General features: G+C 47.1%; 1 protein-coding gene across 1 annotated transcript in view; it reads left to right on the top strand.

Moving 5' to 3' along the window:
• SGSM2 (small G protein signaling modulator 2) overlaps window positions 1-17,052 on the top strand; it is a gene marked incomplete at both ends in the record, with an annotated part of 44,999 nt that overhangs the window by 11,527 nt on the left and 16,420 nt on the right. The window contains 9 exons of the mRNA XM_008949303.1: window positions 3,614-3,776; window positions 7,467-7,628; window positions 10,326-10,393; window positions 10,909-11,054; window positions 11,449-11,580; window positions 12,034-12,158; window positions 13,202-13,269; window positions 14,956-15,119; window positions 15,660-15,789. Coding sequence (XP_008947551.1) covers window positions 3,614-3,776; window positions 7,467-7,628; window positions 10,326-10,393; window positions 10,909-11,054; window positions 11,449-11,580; window positions 12,034-12,158; window positions 13,202-13,269; window positions 14,956-15,119; window positions 15,660-15,789 — 1,158 coding nt within the window. The remainder of the gene's footprint in view (window positions 1-3,613; window positions 3,777-7,466; window positions 7,629-10,325; window positions 10,394-10,908; window positions 11,055-11,448; window positions 11,581-12,033; window positions 12,159-13,201; window positions 13,270-14,955; window positions 15,120-15,659; window positions 15,790-17,052) is intronic.

Here is a 17,052-nt window from a genome sequence, read left to right as displayed (position 1 = left end):
TACTTTTATCAGTGTTATTTATGTGTGTTTGGTTGTCTCTCAGTACGTGTGTATACAGTGCTTGATGCAGTGGAGCCTTAGTCTAACACAGAAAGTAACAACTTATCAAAAAATAAGTGTTTCAGACTGCAGGGTAGTTTATTCACCTACCCAAAGAGGAGTTTGGCAGTGTTGTGTAAAATGAAACTGGAAGGTAATAAGCAATTAAATGAGGCATCACAAATAAAGGTGAATCACACTATTTTTCCAGGGAGGTAGTGGGTGTAGAAGTGTCTGAATACCTTGCTGTGCCACTCCGTGAGGTGTTATTTGGGCTACAGCAACATGGAAAGAACATGGATGGACCAGTATTTATTTTGTCCAATTTCTAACACAATAGCAGCTTTGCCCATTTGCCTTGGAAACAGGAGAGGGTAGTGGATTGGCATAGCATGAGTGTTCCTGCTGCAGACATCTAAATGCTGTGATTGCTCAAATGCTCTTATTTATTAAAATAAGATAAAGCCCCCAAACTGAGCAACAAAACAAACAAAAAAACTAGTCCTTCATGGTCAGTAAGTGCACGAGACACACGGTGTGCTTGGCCCCAGCTGTCCTGCTTCCCACAGGGGCTGCCAGTCTCCCGAGTGCCTCGCTGGAGGTGGCACTCTGTGTCTGGAGGGTTTGCCCGTGTTTGGTGTCGTCCCCCTGCGGGTGCTGGAGGAAGCTGGGCACAGCACGGTGCAGCACAGCCCTGTGCTCTTGGCATGCTTGTCTGAGGCACTGAAATGGCATGTTTCAGATAAGGCAGCTTGGGAAGAGACTGTTAAAATAGTACCTGTGTCATCTGAAGATGAAATCGAAGTGTCGGTTGCAGTGGTTCTCTTATAGGTTGTGCAATAAGGGAATATATTAAAAGTATTCTGAAGAATTTGCAGTCCAAATAAATTTAGGACTAGGAAGGAAGAGAAGAGAGAATGTTGACTTCTCGGTTTTACAAAGAATGAATTCAGGGTATGCAATCAGACTTGGCTTTGCTTACTTGGGTTAGTTGTATCTCGATATAAATTGTTAAAAATTAATAATCCCAAATCCCCAGACCATCAGTATTTAATTGCACTGTCTGTCTCATGGGCAATGAAGGCTTTCCAGGCAAATTTTATCTTTCTGTCAGATTTTATCCAAAGTTACTTGGCTTAAAAACATGTCTGCCTTCACAGCCAAAAGCAGCAGTGGTGTGGTTGTCCCACAGCACATTTCCAGTTACTTTCCTGGTGCTGTTTTCTCACTCAGAGCCAACAGTTGTGCTTTCTGAACACCCATTAGGTTAATTTGTGTCGTGACTGATAGCAGGGAGCCAATTAGTATTTTCCTTTTTCCAGTGTGATAAGACACCAAATGTGAAGTTATTAGTACCTCACAAATGCTTCCTTTTTTTTTCTTTTCTTTTGGTTCATTCAGCAGGGCATTCTCTGGTCTTGCAAAGCAATGGGGTAGCAGTGCTGGGGATGAAGGGGCTGGGGGAGAAGGGAGGTTTTCACTCATGCTCTTCCATCCAGACACACCCTGTGATCCCCCACTGCCGTGGCTTCCAGGCCAGCTCAGCTGTTCCCTCCTGCCTGGGGCTTAGGTTGGGAACAGGGGCTGAGCAGGGAGCACAGGTCTTTTTCAGGTGCAGGCTTTTAGGTATTGTGGGATTTGGAGGCACAATAAAGAGGGAGACTCTTCAGGAAATGCCCAGCACCTGACAGTGTTGGACTTAAAGCACAACAAAATACTGTTTTCTTTCAAAATTAGCTGCTGAATCTTGGGAGAGGTGCAGCGAGGACCAGAGCAGATGGAGTACCATTTGTTACTCGTAACAAAAATTTAATGTGGCAATTGTAAGTGCAATTTACCACAGGACTGCCTGCTGTCATTAAACACAGGAGAGCATCACTCAGATGCTGAACCCAACCCCTCCTGTGAGGGTTTCATGCCTGCCTGGGTTTCAGTGAGTACACACCTTCTAATAAAGTTGGATTTTTTTCCCTTTCCCTATGAATGAATTTGTCTGTTCTCCTTCATAGCTTTTTATGGATGCTGTTGACTGGATGAGTCATCTGCAATCTCAATTTAAAAGCTGGTAGCAGGAAAGGCTTGTTTTGTGTTGTTGGTTTGGGTTTTTATTATTATTATTTGTATTTTTCTTGTTTCTTTTTCCTGCTGCAGTTTAAATGAGCGCTGGTTAGGTCTCTGATGCACAGCCTTGCATGGCTGAAGTAGTGCAATGTGGTCTTTTGCTGGTGACCATCAGAGCATGTTCCAGGAGGGTGAGCAAAATGAACCTTGCAGGTGGACCTGTTGGAGCTGTAAGTCTGGCTGCATCTCTGCTCCCTCTCAGGGTGAAGCAGTATTACGTTTTCTTCTCAGTTTATAGGCCTTTTAATCTTTCTGTCCAAAGCTAGATGATGGGCTCTGTTGGAACATGAGCCTGTCTTACCAGGTTTTATGGCTTTATTGTCCTGTCATGATCTCCAGTGTTTAGGGAGGGGTTTACCTCCCCTAGCAGTGTTGTTCAGTCTCCTCTGTTTCCCAGTAGCCCCTGTGGTTTCAGTCCAGCAAGTGTCCTAACCAGGGGTTCACCAAAACACCTACACAGGACTCTCCAGAAAGCAGCTCAGCTGTGATCTCACTCCCCTGCCTGTGGGTTACGTGTGTGCTGGAGGTGGAGCTCTGGCTTTGATCCTGTGCACCTCTGCTCACCCAGCCTCCTTCCTCCGAGTTCTGTGTTAGTCACCACGCAGTGAGAGCTCTGCAGGCAGCAGCACTGCAGGAGCAGTTCGTGCTTTTGTCTCGAGTGTGACATTTCAAACAATGAACACATAATGAAAGCAGCTCTAACTCTGCTGTAGCCTTACCTGGGCCGTGGGTCCCCCCGTGTGTCTCAGTCAGTGGGGTCTGAGCTCCCTGCCGGTCGGCGCGGCCGTCGGCTGCCTGCCAGTCCTTGGTGAGATGCTGCAGTCTCCCCCCGTCTGCAACTGGGGATCAGCTTTGAAACTGAACTCTGTGTCACTTCTGTGAGATGCCTTCTTACCAGGATCACCCTTCAAAGGCCCGTGCTAAAATTCCTACAACATGATTTTAAAAACTGAGTAGCAAATAACCGGGAAGTGTGACCTCCAGTTAGTCCTCACTGCAAACACCAGAGCAGATGGAGAAATACAAGTGGGAGAACTGGATGCAGCAACTCAGAGATAAATAGGAGTCTCTGCTCAAAACAAGCCATCATCAGTAAAAGCAGATTTCCAGCTCATTATACCTTGAGTTGGGGGACCTGCCACGAGGAGTTGAGAAGAGTTTTTCCTCATTTTTAGTAGAATGAGGAATTCTTTCACAGCGACTTGCATAAAGTTGGGCAAAAATACTGGTTGGTGTTTCAGTGCTTTGGTTCATTTATGTTCTGATGTTACCCATAACTTACAAGGTGCTTATTGTTGCCGACCTGTGCTTGCAGCATCTGATTTTCAGATCTAGTCTGTCTCTGACATCTCTTCCCCCTCCCCTGTTCTCTTGAGCCCAGCCCTGCCCCGCGGGGGTGGCCGGAGCGCTGGCTGGGCGGGACAGCCCCCGGTAACCGTGTTCTCCCCCGCAGGCGCGGTGGAGGCCTCTCTGCTGCACATGCTGAGGCGCAGGGCCGCCGGCTTCCTGCGCACCGACAAGGTGGCCGCGCTCTTCACCAAGGTGGGCAAGACCTACGCGGTGGCCGGGGACATCTGCAGGAGGGTGCAGGAGCTGCAGCAGCAGGTGGAGAGCAGGTGAGGCCGGGGTCTGGCTCCAGCAGAACGCGGGGAGGGGCTGCAGGGACTGCTCCCGGAGGGCAGAGGGGCCTGTCTGGGCCTCCGTGGTGTCTCTGTCTACAAGGCGGGTGGTGTTTTGGCCAAGGTGACCCAGCAGGGGTTGGGAACTGGGTCTTTGGCATTTCGTTTTCCTTCTCTGTGTCACAGATCAGCACATCCAGCCCCCACAAAGCAGCAGAAGTGAATAATAGCTGGTGATTTCAGAGGGCTCCGAGGCAGGGTATGCTGGACAGCTTGGACTGGTGGTGGGAAGGGATGTGGGTGCCAAGAGGAACTGAACAACAGACTTACTGGAAAAGCTGTTTTGGCATGCTCCTTGCCAAACCAATAACAGAAGAATTATGGGTCTTACAGTAGGAATAGCTGTGTTAATGGATACAAAGAGTGATAGGAGGATGGATGAACTCCAGAAGAGGTGGTCAGCAGTGAGAGACTGATCATAGGAGAGCCGTTAAGTACACACTGGAGTTGAGCACAACTGAATTTATGCTGAAGTCAAGGGCTTGAGATTGCTGAAGGTCCTAAACTTTTGGCTGGTGGTGTGCAGTGCAATTAAAATGCTCTTTGTGGTTCTGGTGGCTGAATCATAGTGCATGAGCCTGTGGGATGAGTGTCTTCTACTGTAAACTTGGGACAAGAGTGTTTCTTCTTCTGTGTGTAGACGGTAGTGCAGTCACACTGCTAAGCCCTAAAAGACTGTAGGAACTTTTAGCCTCTTGATTGACTTAGTCTATGAGGATTTTGTCAAGAGGGTTTAACTTCAGTATGTGTTGCATTGAGGTCTTCAGTTATTGGCAGTTGTTTAAATTAGAACTTTTACTAAGATTTCTATGTAACTTTCTGGAACTTATCAGGCTTACAATTAACAGACTTCATTATGTAGTTTTGAACAAATGTGTACCTATTTTTGATATTTTTTTAAATTATGTGCCCATTGATATAGAATAGGATTTTATTCAATTTAGTTGTGTAAATGTTGGGAAGAAGGATGATTTCTACTGAAAATTCACCAGCCTTCCTTCCTTCTTGGTTAAGAGCCCACATGAACCTTGCTCTAACCACCAGAGACCTTTGGCTGTGTCCTCTAACAGGAGCAAATGAACTTAAATTGTGTGGTTTCTCTTGGAGAAATTTTCTGTGCATTTCAGCTATTAACAACCACAGATTTTAAGTTCTGTAGAAAATATGCACAGCAGAGAGACTCTATTAGGAAATGCTGCAGGGGGTGGACTCGCCTCACTGGGTGTATAAAATGAGGCAGAACTGCTGTAGCAGTCTAATTGCTCCTAAGGCTGTGGCTTAAGAAAGCCCCTGTTTAGGAGGCAATTAAACACATTTCAGTTCCTCTGATGTCAGTGGTGTCATGTGTTTATTGGCATGGGATTGTCACTGCGTGTTCATTGCCTTGTAGAAGTGCTGTCATGGCCTATTGGAGAACTAGGGACTGTGGAAACACAGAGAGGAATTACAGACCTCCCTCAAACCAGCACCCAACAAGTCTATTTACTCTTTGAACACCTTCCTGAGGGGAGACCTGAGTGCTGTCAAAGAACAGGATCATCTGAGAACATGGATTTTCTACTGCAGATTGTTGAAGACATCAGAGTTTCTCTCCTCATTAGGACAAAACAGAACCATCTTTTTCTGTTGTTTTAAAGGGAAAATTTTCTGGGAAAGAGATTAAGAAGGTCTTCCCCTGTCAGCCCTGTGCAGTGTAAGGAGAGGCAATACTGGGCAGAATTAGGAAGCTCTCCCAGTGCTCCACCTTAAGTTCCACCTTTCTCCTCCAGCTGCATTTTATTACCTGGAAGATGGACCCATCACAGGACATCATCTCACGCTGTGGCAGGGCTGGCACAGCCTCACCCCCAGCTATCCTGTGGGCACGAGGTGTACCCACATTATGTATTTTGGAATGGGAAGGCTTGGGGCAGTGCCCCACCAGTGCCATCATGGGAGGCTCTGTGTGGCTGGTACCACCTTGTGAGATTGTGCCCTGTGACTTGTTGCTGCATGTTGGGTTTTCAGTGCAGAGCAGTGTTGTCATCTCCTCCCACCTAAGTCATGCTGCAGGCAGAGGCAGCAGGGAGGGAGGAGGGGAACACGAATTCACCTCTCAGCTGCTTTGCTAGGCAGGAAAGGACAAACCCATTTTCCTTTTTGTGGGTCACCTTTGAGAAACTGGAAGGCTCTAGACAGCATGTTCAGCTTCAAATTCAGTCTCTGGTTCCAAGTCTGCCATTAATTATCTCAAGAGTGACAGGTGATAATTTGTGTCAGTGCCACGGAAGAAGTGAAGGGAGCATTGATGTCAGTGTGGACACGGATTTTGGACACTAGTGCTCGATGGATGAGAGGCAGATGCTCCCTGTGGCAGGACAGCCAGCATGGATAAGAGCACGTGTTGTGCTGAGAAGGCACAAAACTGCTCCTTGACTTGGTGCAAGTTGCAGCTCCAAGCCCGTGAAGCTGTGTGGTGGTGGGCAGGACACCTGGCACACCGAGGGGCACAGCCCGCCTCGGGCTGGGGCCAGGCAGAGCTTCTGGGCAGCAGGTACTCCACAGAGAGGAGTGAGGAGTGCCCGTGTGGCTCAGAGGCCGTGGTGGTGTTGGAGCTGCATGGGGCAGGGCTGCTGGGCATGGGCAGCTCGCTGGGCTGGCACTGGGCTGGCTGCTGGGGCAGCAGGGGCTCGGCTGCCTCAGGCTCCCGGCTGGCTCCGGATGCTCATTTGCTATACTTGTAGGTTCTCAGTTTGATGCTACTTATCTCTTGGTTGTCTTGTTGTCATTCTGTAGGTGGCAGGAGATGGGATCCTGCTGCCAACACGCAAGCACAGACTGTGCTGTAGCTATATATGGTGCTGGAGAGAGAATGGGAAGATGGGCCTGTGCCCAGGGATTGCCTGTGGATGGTGTGGCAGGAGGTCCCTGGAAACGCTTTGCCTGTGTTACCTCATCTCCTACTCCATGCTCCTGGTGTCAGTGGGGGTGTCTCATGTGGAAACAGCCGTGTGCCTTCTCGGGGTCACAGGCAGCTTCTGCCTGATGGAACCAGGCACGGCTGGGAGACAAGGATCTTCCTTTTACCATCCTCCCTGTGCCTGGCCCAAGTGAGTGTGAAGCGCTGTTTGATAAGAAGGCAAGTTCTGTTCATCAGGTGCTACATATTGTCTGCTACACTTTGCATTTTGTTGTTGTTTCATTCTTTTGGAGTGTATGGTCTGCAGTGGATTCACAGCCCGTCCATTTCAACCCAGCAACAGAAACAGAGAAGATGGTTTTGGTAGGTGACTGCCTAGCCCAAGACACCTGATACAGACCTGTTTGGGGGATTTCTTTAGAGCTTGTTTAGCATCTGCCTGTGAGTTAGATAATCTTCACAGACTTCTCCTATTCATAACTCAGAACAGAGGCATCCTAAATCATTATCTCCATGATTTTCAGAAAATCCCTGGTGATGGACTGGCTAAAACTCTGCACCCCAGTGGCAGTGAGTGCTAACACAGCAGTGTAGACAGCTGGTATACAGATTAGCCTGTATCAGATATGTGCTGTGTACTCCAACACCTCTCCATGCAGCCTTCACTGGAGAGCTTTCTGTGAGAAGAGTCTGAATTCTGGCTACGTTTACTTTGTCTCCTTTTGCAGGAAAAATCAGCCAAATGGGCAGGAGCCCCTCAAGAGGCAGGGATCAACCACAAGCAAAGCACCCGTCCTGACACCTCAGGCCATCAAACACATCTGGGTTCGGACAGCATTGATTGAGAAAGTGCTCGACAAGATTGTGCAGTATATTGTTGATAACTGCAGGTAAGGAAACAATCAGAAGCACAGGGATTTCTTGGACTGATGTGTTTGGGTACCTGCAAGAAGAGATTTCAACAAAAGTCTTCTGCAGACTTCTGGTAAGAAGAAAAACAGCTGCACAGGCATTTAGAAAAAAACCTGTACTTTTGTTTTGAATCCTTGACAGTGTCCCAGGTTTATAGAAAATTAGTTTAGAACAGGAGTTAATGACATAAAACCTTAGAGTTGTGAAAACAGGTTCTTTGAGTCATGTTTCCCTTCTAGAAGAGTCAAGCTTTGTGTAAAGTGACTCTTCCCTTGCAGAGTTGGAGGAAAGCACCAGTGCTTTATGGATGTAATGTACAGGGACTCTTCAAGAGGGAAAGACAAACCCTCTCTATTCTTTGGTTGTTTCCTAGTGTCCAGCGTTAGCTTTGGATTCCCAAGAGGTGGTTCTTAACTGTTACCCTTCCTCCCCATCTTACCCTCCCGGAACTGATAATGAGGAATTGTAGAGTGCACAGGGGACAATTTCCCATGAGAAAAGTAGAAACCCTAAAGCTTGACGTGGTGCTGGAAAGGTAACATCTGTACCTGTTGCCATTGCACTTTGTTCACAGTGGTGCTCTTGTAATTCCACTCTGGGGACACATGTACTTGGCTGTCCAAAGCCTATGGGTCAGAACAAGGAAGAGAGCTAGGGCAGAGGAACTTATTTTCACAGTGTTTTCCAGGTTTGCATAGCTGTTTTCCTTGTCATCAGGTTTAATTGCATGATCTCTCTTGCCACTAAAAAGAGAGAGTGGAAGGAAGGTCTTTGTGCTGTTCAGAGGAAACTGTTGCTCTGGGATATCTAATGCCAGTTTGTTTTAAGAGCTGTGTGCCTCAGAGACAGTGGGAGGGTTGGCTGTGTCCCAGGGATGCAGTTAATGAAAGCATCTTAGTGCAGGGTTTCAGTGTGTGCTGATACATGGATACAAGGTTGTTTTAATTTCTTTTTTCACATAATTCACCTGGAGGGATGTCAGGAGAGTTCGGGCTCAGTTGTTTCATTACTGTGTACTGTAGATGTTCACCTGACTGCCTTCTCCATCCACTCAGTTGAGTTCGAGTCAGGTCCTTAATTACAGGTGTGTGGTTTTGAGAACTTCACTCAGTGAATAAACTGAATGCTTCATAAGGCAGCTTCTCATGTGTCTGTGTGCCATTACTGCTCAAACACTCCATGTTCAAGTCCTTCAGCTCTTCTGTTCTTGAGGAAGAAAAGGTGTTTGGAGTTTGAGCCCCATCTAGTGGAAGAGACAGCAGAGGACCATGAGAGTTCAAGAAATTTGGGGTTTGATTTTTTGGCTACGTAGTTTTGTAGGTTAGCTTTGCCTGCTGTGATGGGAAGACTTTGGGGTCATTGCAAGAGCCACGATTTGTAGAAGTTCATTTTTCTTGACAGCGTTTCAAGATTATTCCTCACAGATGGAAGGGGTGTTTAAGAATGTGTGGATCTCTTGGTCCCTGTGGAAAACTCACAGAATTGCTTGGAGAGAGTTATTGTTTGTCTCCATATTGCATTAATGCCCAAAGCCCCAAATCAAATACACTGGGTAAACACATTTAGCAAAAGGCAAGCTCCTGCCTTTCAAGAGCTCAGATCAAAAATAGATGAGGCAGGATGAGCTTACTGAGAGGAGGTGACTTGCCTGAGATTACACGGCTGGTCAAGGGCAGAACTTGGACCCAAGCTAGGGGTGTGGTCATCTTGTTAAATAGTCTGGAGTGCAGGTTTGTTGAACTGGTTGTTCTAGGCTCCTGTTAGACTCCATGGAGATCTAGTCAGTGTTATTGATATAGTTCAGGAGAGGATCTGATTCTAAAGCAGATGTCTAAAACAGAATAAATTCATTTCTCCATAGCTTATAGGATATATTTTAATGATCTTTAAAAATAGTTCAGGATGCACCATATTGTAAAACCCTTCTGTACCTGCAAACCCAACACAGCATCTCTTCTTTACGAGATCAGTCAAGCTCCACTGGAGCTTTTCGAGGAGATGCACACATCAATGATTTCTAGGCAATCCTAGCAACTGCTTTTCCTCTGCCTGCCATGTTCAGGAAATATATCAGGAGTTTGATCCCTTCGGTGCTGCCTCTGACTGTTTAGATACACAGTGTTCTTACTGGGCTGTTGCGTGAGAGTTTGTGTTTGATAATCACAGCAAAATTCTGTTGCTGGAATTTTTGTGTTAGAACTGTGACTAAACCCAAGCTCTGAAAATGTGTTCTGCTTCAGTACGTGTGCAGCACCCCAGATGTACGGCCTAGATCCCATTTTCAGCCTTGGTAAAGCTCTTAGAGTTCCAAACTCTTAAATCTTCCCTTTTATGTAGGTAGTTTGTCTGAATTTGCTTTTGAAACGAGCATTTGGCCTGACTTTGTGTGAAGTGTAAAGGCTGAGCTGGAACTGACTGCAGTAGTCGTGATTTCCCCTGCACACACAGCTGACTTCACCTGGCTGCTGGGGAGCACAGCAAAGGCTGAAGGGAGTGTGGGTTAAGAGCAGCATCTCTGCTTCTCTGCCCTTGTCCCTTTTGCTTCCCTTGGCATACTTTCTGCTAAGCAGAAATCTGATATTTTTAAAGTCAAGGGACTTACGCTACTAGGAGGCAAAGAGCTTTTAAAAATAACAAACAGTGTTTTTAACTGGGCTTTTATCTTTTATTCCTAGTAAATATTATGAAAAAGAAGCTTTACTGGCAGATCCTGTTTGTGGCCCAATACTGGCTTCTCTTCTGGGTGAGTTCTTGCAAAGTTACCTCTTCTTATGATAGAGAAAATGAATTGTTTCTGAAAACATTTTGTATTATGACACTGTTACAAAAGGTGATTTTTACCTCTAGCATGTAGTTTAACTATTTGTAATAGAACAACACAGAAGATGCTGTTTCGTGGCTTATGATGCCAGTAGAGACAGATTATCTGGTTTTATTATTAATTATTGATTGGTTCAGAGAACAGAACAGGAATGGCTTTTTAGTGAATGCTCGCTAGCAGATGGCACCTACTAATGCTGATAGGACAGGGTATTGTGTCCTACAGGAATATTTTTATACAGCCCTAGCTAATAGGACCTGGTAGGTTATTTTAGGTATTGTCTACACTGTTGGCTGATCCTGCAGGGTCATTAAGTGATTGGTAATATTCATTAGGCTTGAGAAGGAAATCTTGCTTTCAGTACTTGGCCAGCAGGATGAGACTAAGTGTGTTTCTGAAGAGACTCAGAAGGTTTCTCTCTTGGGCTGTTTTCTTAGTTGGACCGTGTGCTCTGGAGTACACCAAGCTGAAAACAGCAGACCACTATTGGACAGACCCCTCGGCAGACGAGCTCGTTCAGCGGCACCGGATCCACGGGGCACACGGCCGGCAGGACTCCCCTTCGAAGCGCCCAGCCCTGGGAGTAGGTATTTACTCTGCAGCTGTTCCTGAGCTAAGGCACCAGCTGATAATAAAAATCACCCCAGGGGGGAGAGACCTGAATCTAGAGCAGCCTTCTTTTTCTCTTCTGTAATGGGGCCTTTGTCACAGATTAGAAGTCCATTTGGACCTAGATGTCCTCTTATCTGTATGCAGAAAAGTTTGAAATCAAGGACTAAATTCTGTGACTTTTGGCACTTGTGATCTGACTCGATAGTTCACAAGAAATGATGAGCTGCCTTGCTCAGGGGTGGGTAAGAGCCCAGGCCGTTTTTCTGCACGGTCTCCTGGCTGCAGAAGAAGTTCCAGTCCCCTGGGGTTGCTCTGAGGGGGCTGTGGGGGGTCCCTGCCCCGCTCTGCCCGGGCTGTGTGCGCAGGTCCGGAAGCGCCACTCCAGCGGGGGTGCGGAGGATCGCGGCGCGGCGGCGGCCAGGGAGTACGTGGAGTCCCTGCACCAGAACTCCCGGACACACCTCCTCTACGGGAAGAACAACGTCTTAGTCCAGCCGGTGAGCACGCTGGGGGCTGGGCTCTGTCTGGAGCTGTTGCCTGGCCGTGAGGGGAGGGGTCAGCAGTGCAGGCAGGGGTAGAGCCGTGGGCTGTCGGGTGCTGGCTGGGTGCCCTGTCCCCAGGGCAGCGCTGCCTCCCGCTCCACTCTTACGCTGAGGCAGGGGGAGATGTGACAGACACTTTTGCTGCCTGACCAGTGTGAGCTGTGGAGTGAGCCTGTGGGTAGAACCAAACAGACTGGACTGTATGTCACAAACCCAGAGACTGCACTGTGTGTTTTTCTGCTCTTTCCGATAGCAATAAGTACCAGCACTTTGGTGTTAAGGTTTCCCTCAGCAGCTCCTAGGTGATGCTCTGCTTGGAACTTAAGGGGCACAGGAAGTCTGGAATGTGACTGTTCTGACTGTGCACTTGAGTCACCCGGGTTGTCTGTTTGTTGCTTCTGTGAGCAGAAAGATGACTTGGAGGCAATTCCTGGGTATCTTTCCCTTCATCAGTCAGCAGATAGCTTGACATTAAAGTGGACTCCAAATCAGCTGATGAATGGAACCCTTGGAGATTCTGAGCTGGAGAAAAGGTAGTTGTTGCATTCAGGAAAAGATTGGAAGCATTCATGGTGCTTATTTCATGTATTCTTGGCAATATGATGCAAGTGTAACACGGCTGATTTAATTGAAGGGCTTCTGAGTAGCACTCAAGTTGAGGTGTCAGATGGCTTGGGTTCTGTTCATGTCTTGCCACAGATGAAGCAACTTTCCAGAGGTCCTGTAATGCACTTGGATATAAGGCCTTTTCAAAAGGAAAACAAAACCCTGCTTTTTAGGGGTTCAAGAGAAAAGGCTCAACACTACTTTCTGTCACTGCACTTCTAGTACCTCCCTTATGAGGGCTGCCAATCACTCGACAAGTATGGCTAGTACCAGCCTCAAAAGAGAGACACCCAATGCTGCTGTCTTTCCTTAGATCAGTTATTCATTTAATTTGGCATGCTGTTTCAATGGAAAGACAGGTGAAGTCTTGAACCAGGCAGATATGTCTCCTCAGGGAATGCTTCTTCCAACCCCACAACAGTGCTCTCAAATGCTTAATTTGAGACACACCATTCTATTTCTAAAACTTGATATGTAATTTTTAATAGAATATTAATGAAGCCCTCTACCCTTGCTTTTATTGCTGAACTCTGTTGAGATGGCTCTCACAAGGGTTCAGAGCTCTTCCCAGTGTTCAGTCTGTAAGCTTGAGCCCCAGCTGTCCATCAGTCACATGTGCAAGACAGAACAGAACCCTGCTGTCCTGAACCCAGCTATGGGACCGTCGTGGAGTCTCTGCCTCAGGCATTTGAACTCAGCCAGATGTTGTTGTAACCTGGTGTGGGGCAGCAGGGGGGACGGGGAGGTGAAGAGGGAAAGGGGGATTATGAAGAGCCTGATGCCAGATGTGTCCACTGTGGAGAACTAGTTCCTTGGCCATTTACTGGACTATTAATTTGTCTTAATTGACCCAACTTAATAAGCCACTATTAACTTGGCAGAATCTTTTTATTGGGTGCTTGCAAGTACAAGTGCTCCTGAATATGGGGGGAAAAAAAAATGTTTCCAGCACTGTCCCCTTTCCCCTCAGTGTTTTCTGGGACTACGCGCTGATAGTGCCGCTCAGCCAGATCGTCTGCATCCACTGCCATCAGCAAGGTGAGCACAGCCCTTCTGCTGGGCCCCCCCAGAGCCCCCTCCTGCCAGGGGAGCCCTCGTGCTGCTGCTGCCCGTTTGTGCAGTGCCTGTTAGGGGTTATGGCAAAAGGAGACGAGCGTTTTTCTCCTTCAGATGTCTTCACTGCAAGGCTTGGTAAGAACTCCTCTGCCTAACACTGCTCCAGCTGTCAGTTGCTTCCTGTGTTCTTTGGTTTTTTTTCTGTGTGCTTTGTTTTTTTCCAAGTATCTGTGCAGAAAACCACTTGTGGGAGACTGTCAGCAGCAGGTATCAAACATAGAAGCTGTGGCTTTATAAGCATTGGCCTCCATCCATTGACCAGTACTAAAAAGTAGAGGTGGGAAAGCAGGTCTGTCAGCACTGTTTGTAGTGGGGTCATCAACCTGGAGAAAGGGGGAGCACATGTAACCAGAGCCACCCTCTGACCACCCAGTTCTCAGTACCCCATTCTGCTCAGTGTAGGGAGGGAAATCTGGAACAAAACATCTCACACTGCTCTCCTTACCACAAGCCTTAAGTCAAAATCACAGGGCAAAACCAAGGGACATTTAGAAATTTTATTAGAGTCAGATTTGAGTTACAATTGGACTAAAGGACCTTTTGAACTAAGAGCCTGCTTTAGAAGACAGTTTATATATATTACTTTAAAATACATAAGCAGGGGAGCCACTTCAATGTTTGCTTTTATCCCTCGGTGTCATTAACACTTGTGACTAATTATGGATGTATGGGCATGAGTGTTAAAATCCAGAGTTCTGGCTGGTAGAGGATGACAATTGCCACATTAGTTCAGGTCCCTTTGCCTCACTTCAGGCAGCTTCCCCAGGCCCCTCTGTGCCTGTCCAGCATTTCACTGGCTGGTCAGAGGCATCACCACTGTGCTCTGTGGCACTTCCATAGGAAGGATGGAATCACGTGGCAGATGTGAAACATGACAGCCTTTGTTGCTCTTCACTGAGAAAGCTGTTCCAGTGTCAGGTGCCAGGCACGTGCACAACATCAGTTTTGTTGCTTGCACAAGATGACAGACACTTGGTGGTCCTGCCACAGCCCCCAGCTACCAGACTGGGGTTTGCCATCCTGCTCTTGGGGACCTCTCTGCTGTCCGGGTGGCTCCAGATGTCTCATTCATTCAGGTTTGGAAAAGGAAATAAAGAACCCAATTCACTTACATTCTTTTCAAATTGTACAAGATGCAGAGCATTATGCTTACAAGAGGATCCAGAGCCCAAGGTGGTTTCCCTTATTTGTGCTAAATTACTAGTGACAGTGAAGATAGATGAGGAAGATTTAGGACAGGGAATGTGACTTGCTGATTCTCACAAGTGTAAAGCTGACAGCCTCTGGTTATGTCCATTAGGGTGGTTTTCATTCCAAATTGTGTGTCCTTTGCCAAGTCATACACCATAGGGTTGGTTTAGTTATTCCTTTGTTATATTAATGTTCAGAATCACTTTAATTGTTCCTGCATGAGGCCTGTCATTGTTTGCTTGTATCTTGAGCTTCTTTAGGACTAAAGGGTTGAGATCATCCCTACATTGCATTGTGACTTACAGAGGTTTATTTATCTACTTGGAGATGATCACAAATAAAATTTACTTAGCAGGTAAGAGCAAAAAAGAGAGGTTCTGATGTAACAGTGTGGACTTCCCTTGTCCTCCTTTGCAGCAGAAAGCAGATGGACATTAGTCTTGGTGAGCCAGGATGGAACTCAGAGACCTCCACTGCACTTCCCCCAAGGAGGTCACCTCCTCGCGTTTCTCTCCTGCCTGGAAAACGGTCTCCTGCCTCGTGGTCAGCTGGAACCACCACTCTGGTCCCAACAGGGCAAGGTACTGCCTCTCTGGTGAGCTGCTTGCAGTAGGTGGGGCTGATCTTCATGTCTTTGTTTAACCAGCATCCTGCTCCACAAAGTCTGGGCATTGACTTCCAGCTGCTTCATAGTGAAGTGTGAGGCAAAATAACTCCACTTAGACCAGTTTGGTTCTTACACAGTCTATAAAAATTGTTCAAACCTTCATTACTCCATTGATATAACAGCAGATTCCAGTTTTTTGCTCAAAGTATGAACCCAAATGATAGGGACTGAGACTCAAATGGACTGGGACATACTTGCTGTCAGAGGCTTGGGTTGTTGGAGAATCTGGTGCCCAGCTCCCATGGATTACAAGAGAAAGCTGGTTTAAGTGCACAGAAAAGCTAAGTACCCCTGAGCCACCTGGTACATCCAGTTTTGCTGTTGATCTCTCCCTTGCCTCCTCCCAACATCGGAAATTCAGTTTTGAGATTTAAGATGCCAAAGATCTGCAGTACTTAGTCTGTTGTTCTCTGTTAGTCATTTGGAGCTGAATGTATGGAATCATTTTTTCTAGGGTAAGGTATTTCCAAAGCTTCGAAAACGGAACAGCAACAAGTCAGTGGAGCTAGAGGAAATGTCAGCTGAAGACACTTCCACAGACTATGTGTTCAGAATTATCTATCCAGGACACAGGCATGATAACAGTAAGTGCCTTTGTTCTGCTTTGTTTAATAAAGAAAAAAACAAAAAACAAAGAAAACCTGGAGGTAATATCCTGGAAAGTGACTGAAGGGAACAGACTACCAGGATTCTGTAGGCGGAAAAAAAAACCTTACAACAAAATTTCACTCTGTGATAATTGTGATCAACAGGTACAACTTACTGTAGGTTTCCTTAATGCAGTGAAACTTGTTATCTTACTGGAAATGAGTAGAAGTGGGGAATCTTATTTATATTTACTCTGTGTTTTGCAGAGGAGGTTTTCAAAATACTCCCCTGGGCTTGCAAACTGAGACTAAAAGCAAAAGGATTGCTTGACTAGCCAAGAGCAGTTTTGCTCCTGAAGTGAGGATATTTTTATTGGCCACACTGCTTACTCATAATGTTGTTATTAGCAAAAAACCAACCATAAACTCAACACTTAAGTACCCCAAGAACTCCCTGGGCTAAGTTTTCCTGGCTGGGAAGCAAGAACTTAACAATGGATAAATAAAGGCCCTTCCAAGGAAACTAAATGAATTCCCAAGCACCAAACCACCTCATGTCATCAGTGAATACAAACTCCTTGCATGCAAGGAGGCATTTGAGATAGTTTTCAAACAGCATGTTCAGTTTTATTCCCCTTGGCAAAAGAGCAAGAATTTCCCAGGAAGATCAGACCCTAAAGTTTACAGGGGATTTGGATCCACTGCTCATACCAGGACTTACTGCAGCTTGAGAAAGCAGAAATCTCAGCTGAGCCCTCCTTACCCCAGGGCACTGCACCACGTGGTGGCTGTGCTTTGTCGGGGCTTCTGTTCTGCCTTTGCCTGGGTGGAGGGCACTGCAGGTTCTGTGGGCACCTCCACCCAGAGCTGCCAGGCTGGTGCAGGGCAGGGCTGGCTCCTGCCTCAGCAGCCTGCACCCTGTGGAGCTGGGGAGCAGAGTGTTGGCTGCCCAGGTGCTCTGGCACAGGCTGGAGTGGGAGAGAGGCCACAGCCTTTGTAAGGGCGTGGTGAAGGACAGAAGCTAGTTGGAGCCTAGACTGCCCATGGGGTTAAAGCATGCTCACCTGGTGCAGGCTGGCACTGCTTCCTTCCTCTGCTGCCCCGAGGCGACGCGTGCGCTCAGGGAGCACAGCCTGTGTGCATCCAGAGCCACCCTGTGTGTGCATCCAGAGCTGGCCTGTGTGCATCCAGAGCTGGCCTGTGTGTGCATCCAGAGCTGCCCTGTGTGTGCATCCCGAGCTGCCCTGTGTGCATCCAGCG

Source organism: Merops nubicus, unplaced genomic scaffold, assembly GCF_000691845.1.
Source record: "Merops nubicus isolate BGI_N331 unplaced genomic scaffold, ASM69184v1 scaffold25010, whole genome shotgun sequence".
In the NCBI taxonomy this organism is placed as follows: domain Eukaryota; kingdom Metazoa; phylum Chordata; class Aves; order Coraciiformes; family Meropidae; genus Merops; species Merops nubicus.
Note: the sequence above shows the minus strand (reverse complement) of the source record. Positions and strands in the feature narration are given on the sequence as shown.